General features: G+C 39.0%; 1 protein-coding gene across 3 annotated transcripts in view; it reads left to right on the top strand.

The window, feature by feature from the left end:
* The window catches only part of tent2 (terminal nucleotidyltransferase 2), a 94,328-nt gene that overhangs the window by 3,706 nt on the left and 83,857 nt on the right, over positions 1–6,765 (top strand). For all 3 annotated transcript variants that reach the window (XR_006314104.1, XM_043706818.1, XM_043706827.1), the window contains exon 2: positions 5,230–5,364. Coding sequence is in view for 2 of the 3 variants with exons in the window: in XM_043706818.1 (XP_043562753.1) it covers positions 5,267–5,364 (98 nt within the window). In the remaining variant the exon portion in view is untranslated. The remainder of the gene's footprint in view (positions 1–5,229; positions 5,365–6,765) is intronic.

Here is a 6,765-nt window from a genome sequence, read left to right as displayed (position 1 = left end):
CCCACCTCTCAATTCTCAGCTTGAGCAACGCACCTCCCCCCTAGTTCGAGTATACCTGACATCCAAAGCCCAGCTTGAGGTTCACCCTTTTCCCAGCATAATCATGCCCATAAAATCATAGGGAATAGTTTTCAATTACTGCACTGTAAGTCAGTAAGCAGAGCGAAGAGACATTTTCTGAATGGATCTTAGGGCCTTCTCTTAATGTTTGTGCAAATGCTGTCACGCTTATTTTAAGTATAATTTAATGACAATAAAGTGGAAATTGTTTTGTCCTTAAGGTTTTCCCAAATTAAATAAAACTTCTAACGATGAACATATATTGAGTACCGTTGATTTTAATTGGAAATGGTTAAGTTTTTTTGAGCATGTGGGGAACGTGAAATGATTTTCTTGGAAATGGGATAAAAGTTAAACTTATTGTCGCTACTGGTATTAATAGCTTTGATTAGCGTTTCTCTGTTGTCTCCTGGTACAGGTGCAATGTTTCATCCACGTCTTGTTGCTTCCAACTGCAGTACCTAACCATTTACTGTAGCACAATGAATAGTTGAGATTTGTTTGGCTATGGAGTCTGCCTTTCAGCCACACCACACATTTTTTTGGTAAAATTTCATCTGTCATTCACCTTCATACAGGACAAATGCAGTGCCAAAGATTTGTGTATTTGATCCTAGACCATAGTAATCAAGGGTTGCTTACTGGAAATCAACATTCATGAGCATGCGCACTGTTAAATCTACCTCTTTCTCAGTACCAAATCTGATGATCTGTGTTTTCTTTTGCTTATAATTTGTTGCCAGCTAATAGTCAGATGAGTTAATAGCCTAAACATTGGGAACCAGCTCGTATCTTAGTTTTCATGCAGATTCTAGAGACCAAGGCAGCAGGTAATATATGTTCCCAAAGGAGTGTTAATGTTTTATGTCTTTCTTTGAGATGCTAAACTGTGACCAGGTTTTGGTAGAGACCCCTGTTTAGTAATCAAAGAAGAATAAGGAATTGTCCAAATAGGGGCATAGAATTCCTATAGTGTAGAAAGAGACCATTCAGCTCACTGATTCTTACCAACCCTCTGAGGAGCTTCCCACCCAGATCAACCTTCTCCATTCCTGTAATCCTGCATTTAGCATGGCTAATCCACCTAACCAGCATATGTTTGGACTGGAGGAGGAAACCTGGCAAATACACGCAGAAATGGAATGTGCAAACTCCACGTAGTTACCCAAGGCTGGAATCGAACCTGGGTCCCTGGTGTCTAGTTAGCTTTAGGCAATACCAGAAAGAGTCGAAGCTGTCAATTAGTGCACTGAGTAATTAAACAAACACAAGCAAGCTCAGCATAACATACAGGCTCCTTGGAGAGAAAAGAGGACTGAATGTTTTCTAAGGAGGTCACATCTGAAATTTAACTTATTTGTTCCCTGTCGAAGGGAAGTTTTGAGGAAAGGTCACTGGACTCAAAACATTAACTCTGATTTCTTTCCACAGACAGCAGTAGACTCACCAACTTTAAGGGCATTTAAATGGTCATTGGATAAACATATGGATGAAAATGGAATAGTGTGTAGGATAGATGGTTCCACAGATTGGTTCCACAGGTCAGCGCAACATTGAGGGCCGAAGGGCCAATATTGTGCTGTAATGTTCTGTGTTCAAGATGCTGCCAGACCTGCTGAGCTTCTCCAGCGATTTCTGTTTTTGTTTCAGATTTCCAGCATCTGTAGTTCTTTTTGTTTGTTCCTTACAGATACTGCTTGATCTTTTAAGTGTTTCAAGCATTTACTGTTTTTGATTCTGCTCTCTTGTATATGAATGTTTTAGCTTTTTGCTGAACTGAAGCATTCATTCAACTTATTGCTGATTGTCAAATGTTACTAGTATTCTGGTGTGGAAGTAGTGTGGTGGTTGTGCACTATTGTCCTTTACCAGTTGTCCTTAGCCAGTCTGATTGGCATATGATTCTGGTCCCAGCAAGCCAGTGAGTTCTATCAAACTGCTATCAGCGCATCAAGACGTCGGCCTATCTGTGCCCACGGGCACCACCTTACTGTGGTTAGTTGAGCAATAAATGTCAGGTCTAACTCCGTGCACTTAGTTGCAGCTGCAGTGCTGACATTATTGTTTTTCAGATTAATGTCAAATTAATGAATGAGCAACCGGGGAATATTTATTCTATATCAGTCCCCAAATTATGACATGTTTGCCATTGGTGCTATTTTTACGATCAGCATTTCGCAAGGGATGTTATGAAAAATAGATCTGAGGTGGCAATGTTTATTTTTCTTCATGGTGTATCAGAGTCACTAGCAAGGTTTAGTGAATCATAATCATGCAAAAAGCAGCCATTTGACCCATCGTAGCATGCCAGCTGTTTACAGCAGCGAGTCAGTCCCATTACTGTAGTAACTCAGAAAGTTTACTTCCTTTGTCTCTATCCAATTCCTTTTGAAATCATTTTTCCATTTTAAGCACTCTTGTCCATACATTCCTGGCAATTACTTCTCACTGCGTTAAAAGATTCTTTCACATATCCACTAAGTATTTCTTGTCCAAAGCTTTAAACTCATGTCCAGTCAGTCTCTGGCATTAGCTCATGAGAATAGCTTTTCCTCGTCTGCTGTATCAAAATCTGTCATCATTTGATACATTGTAACAGAGGGGGTTGAAAGGAGTTTTGATACAATGTGAAGAACCAAGCTTCTCCAATCTAATCTTGTAGAAAAATCCCTCATCCTTAGAAACAGATTTATACATCTCCGGTGCATCCTTTCAAGAACATTCTCTGAAAGTGCAATGACTAGAACTGTGGCCTAAGCATTATTTTATAAAGGTTTAGCATATCTTACAATGCTTTTAGATATCCATTCCTTTATTTACAAAGTCCAGGAACCCAGAGGATCAAGAGTCATTGGACTCAAAATGTTATTTGTGCTTTCTCTCCACAGATGCTGCCAGACCTGCTAAATTTCTCCAGAAATCCCCCCCACCCCCCCCCCACCCCCCCACCCCACCCTGAGGATGCTTTGACACTTCCAAAAGTGTATGCACATGAACTGTGACATTACTGCCTCTACACACTCCATAGAACAATACCATTACAAGTCTATTCTGTTCATTAGGGGTCCAAATTTCTACGTTTATCCTATGGTTAGAAAAGAGAGCTACAGAGGTAATGGATGTGCCAGCAATGATTTTCCCAAATTCATTTGACTCAAACAATCCCATCAAATTGGAAATTGGCAAAGGTAATATCGCTTTTTAAGAGAGAGGGAAATGGAGAACTATATGCTGGTTAGCCTGATGTCAGTCATTGGGGAAATGCTCGCACCTATTATTAGAGCAGTCTGACTTGCATTTAGAAAAGTGTTGTATGACTTGAAGTCAGTATAAAGAGAAGTCTTATTTGTCAGGTTCTTTAGAGATTTTTGAGGATGTAACTATTTGGGTAGACTAAGAGGAACCAGTGTGTCTACTATTTTATTAGAAAATACAAATTCTTGGAGCCAAACAATTTCTTTCTCATTTCATATGTTTAAGGTGATTAGTTGATAATTATTAAGATGATTATCTTGATGTACCACTCCCTGTGGTATGAGCATAGTCCCTATACTTTTCAGCTCGAACCAAATAGATTCTTGCCCGTGGCTGTAAAGAATGTCCTCTTTCCTGTATTGAAATTACTTCTGAAATAAATGCTTTCAGTCACGCGCTTTTTCTTGAATCCCTATTTTTTTCTAAGCACTTGGTATCTGTGAATATTAAGCACCCAGTTCTTGCCACAGTTTACAAAATTTCTATTATTTTCTGTATATTTGAGAAAGCTATTTATGCTTACCAATCCTATCCACCACACTTGGTGTGTTTACATGGATACATTTATTGCCCTTGAATACATGATGGTCAACCACCTAATGAATACAGAGCAGTAAAGCGTCATCACATTGTTGTGGGGCATGGAGTCAGATTTGGACCAGATGGGGGTAAATACATCAGATTTCTTTCTTGAAGGGCAGTTGTGAATCAATTCTGTTTTTAAGAGCAATTCCAAATGCATGGGATTTGTTCAGATATATTTAATTAACAACTTAATTCTCCATTGACTTGGAAGAATTTGAGCTCACATCTCCAAAACATTAGTCTAGTCCTCTGAATAACTGGGTAAAAACGATGACTGCAGATGCTGGAAACCAGAGTCTAGATTAGAGTGGTGCTGGAAAAGCACAGCAGTTCAGACAGCATCCGAGGAGCAGGAAAATCGACGTTTCGGGCAAAAGCCCTTCTGAAGGGCTTTTGCCCGAAACCTCGATTTTTCCTGCTCCTCGGATGCTGCCTGAACTGCTGTGCTTTTCCAGCACCACTCTAATCTAGACTCTGAATAACTGGTCTAGCATTATAAATAACTTTGCTACCTTTCCTATTAGTTGCAATGTTTTGTTCCTCCTAAATCTCTACTTAAGTGGATAATATTGGCCATTCCATTCTCCACAGCATTTACTTTTCATGCTGCTTTCTCTTGATTTCTTATTTCATATCATCAGGAAGTTACAGATATTAATCTCAAGTCAAATTCCCCAAATTGCAGAAGTGAAGCTACCTTGTTTGACACTTGACAGCACTGACACACTTCTGGCTGCAACTCAAGCTCAGGTGGCATGTAACTACTGCGTTTGACTAATTTAAGTTTCAGTCACATAAACTGGTCTGTCATCGAGATCATTGCAATCTCCCATTCCTATGTACTACCTTTTCTCCCTGCTGTTGAAGTCTTTCATCAACTTGAGGACTTGATTCTCAAATACTCTTGACCTCCCTGTCATCCAGGCCACTGAGGATTCTCTCAAGTTCCAACACACAATTCTAATCTCAGTTTCTCACAAAAGTTCTGTTTGTTCAGAGTTCCAAGCTTCAGCTCTATTTCACTTGTATTTTTAATTAATTAGATAGTAAATTGCCCCTAGGTTCTTACTTATTAAGTTTGGTTGTTATTGGTGAACTTTTATTTGTGCTTTGCTGAATTCTTAATTAACCATCTGCATTGGAATCTCTGTCCCATTTCACAAACCTTAAAAGCTTCATCTCGTGTTTTTATTTTTCTCTCCATCTCTCCCCTGTTCTCAAATTCATTTATATTTGATTAACACTTTAGTTGTTTCAGCAAAGTTGTCTAAGGCATAGATTTATGTGACTGGCATGTACAAATGTTTTCATTTTGTATATTTTTTCTAGGTGAAGGATTAAATGTTCACTTCAAGTGAAGGAGAGCATGTTCCCTAATTCTCCTAATGTGGGTCGTCCCCCCTTCTCTCCAGCTCTTATTTCACAGCAACAGATCATCAATGCTCTCAACTTCAGGAATGCAAGGTGAGTGCAGCAGGATTCTACTGATGGATCATCTTATGTTCTAATTGTTTTATTGGCTTTGTATTTTGTGACTTGAATCTCAAATATTTTAGGACAATGACCATGAATTATCTTGGAAATCAGATTTCATCGGTAACCAAAATGATCACAAAATGATGAATTTCATTACACAATTGTAAAGTGCTTTGTTTCACTATGTTCAGTCATTTGAGTAATAACCAATTTTCTGCTAGAATTATGACTGTCAGGCTGCATTTTTTTCAGTGTGCATTCCTCAGTTGTGCAATTTAGAAATTTAACCTTTTTTTGTTTATTGTAGGTACTGTGAGGAATAGAAAATGACTGTGTACAGCATTATCTAATGACACCTACCTACCTGACTGAAATGATAACGTTGAGTTGTCAGCTTTTGAAGTATTGCAGTCCCCGTCATGTACTCCTGTTAGGAATACACTAATTTATCGGAGGGTGGTGATGATTTTGTAATGCACTAACAAAGTGAAAGCAATTATGGTTAAAGCAGTTTGGTTCAGTGTTCCATTGTTCTTCATTTTAGTAACCACTTCAGCTCATACTGAGAGATTTCTGTTTACGCGTAGTTTACAAGATCTCACAGTGAGTGCTCATGTTTCAATGTTAAGTTCTTTGTAACATAAATACCCCTGGAGCACATTAAGAAAATTACATCAATTAAGTTTATAGTGTACATTTTGGAAGCAGTTGTGAAAGTTATTGGCCCTGAAAAGGATAACTAGGATATAACATAGCTGCACTCATCAGTAATTTTTTTAATTGTGTGGCATGAGGGAATTGCTGGAAAGGTTGGCATTGGTTGTTCATCTCCAGATGCCCTTGAGCGAATTGGTTCTCTTGGCCATTTTAGAGAGCAATTAAGAGTCAAACACATTGCTGAGGGTCTGGAGTCACATGTAGGCCAGACCAGGTAAGGAATGCAGATTTCTTTCTCGAAAGAAAAGGTGTCTCGGTGTAGCAAGATAATCTGTTAGCCTAACCTCGATAGTTAACAGTCATGTAACTTATGTTTGCCTGGTATTTCTTAGGAGATACTCATGACATCTATCTCTAAAATGTAGATAACCAGTCAGTATTCATAAAGATTGTTCTTTGAGTGTATAATAATCTAGTTCTTAGGTATGCAAATAGTACTTTGTTTTTACCACAGGTGTGTACTACCAATGACTGCAGATGCTGGAAACCAGATTCTGGATTAGTGGTGCTGGAAGAGCACAGCAGTTCAGGCAGCATCCGAGGACAGGCAAAATCGACGTTTCGGGCAAAAGCCCTTCATCAGGACTAAAGGCAGAGAGCCTGAAGCGTGGAGAGATAAGCTAGAGGAGGGTGGGGATGGGGAGAGAGTAGCATAGAGTACAATAGGTCAGT

The sequence above is a fragment of the Chiloscyllium plagiosum genome, chromosome 2 (genome assembly GCF_004010195.1).
Source record: "Chiloscyllium plagiosum isolate BGI_BamShark_2017 chromosome 2, ASM401019v2, whole genome shotgun sequence".
Classification (NCBI taxonomy): domain Eukaryota; kingdom Metazoa; phylum Chordata; class Chondrichthyes; order Orectolobiformes; family Hemiscylliidae; genus Chiloscyllium; species Chiloscyllium plagiosum.
This window is presented reverse-complemented; position numbering and strand designations above follow the sequence as displayed.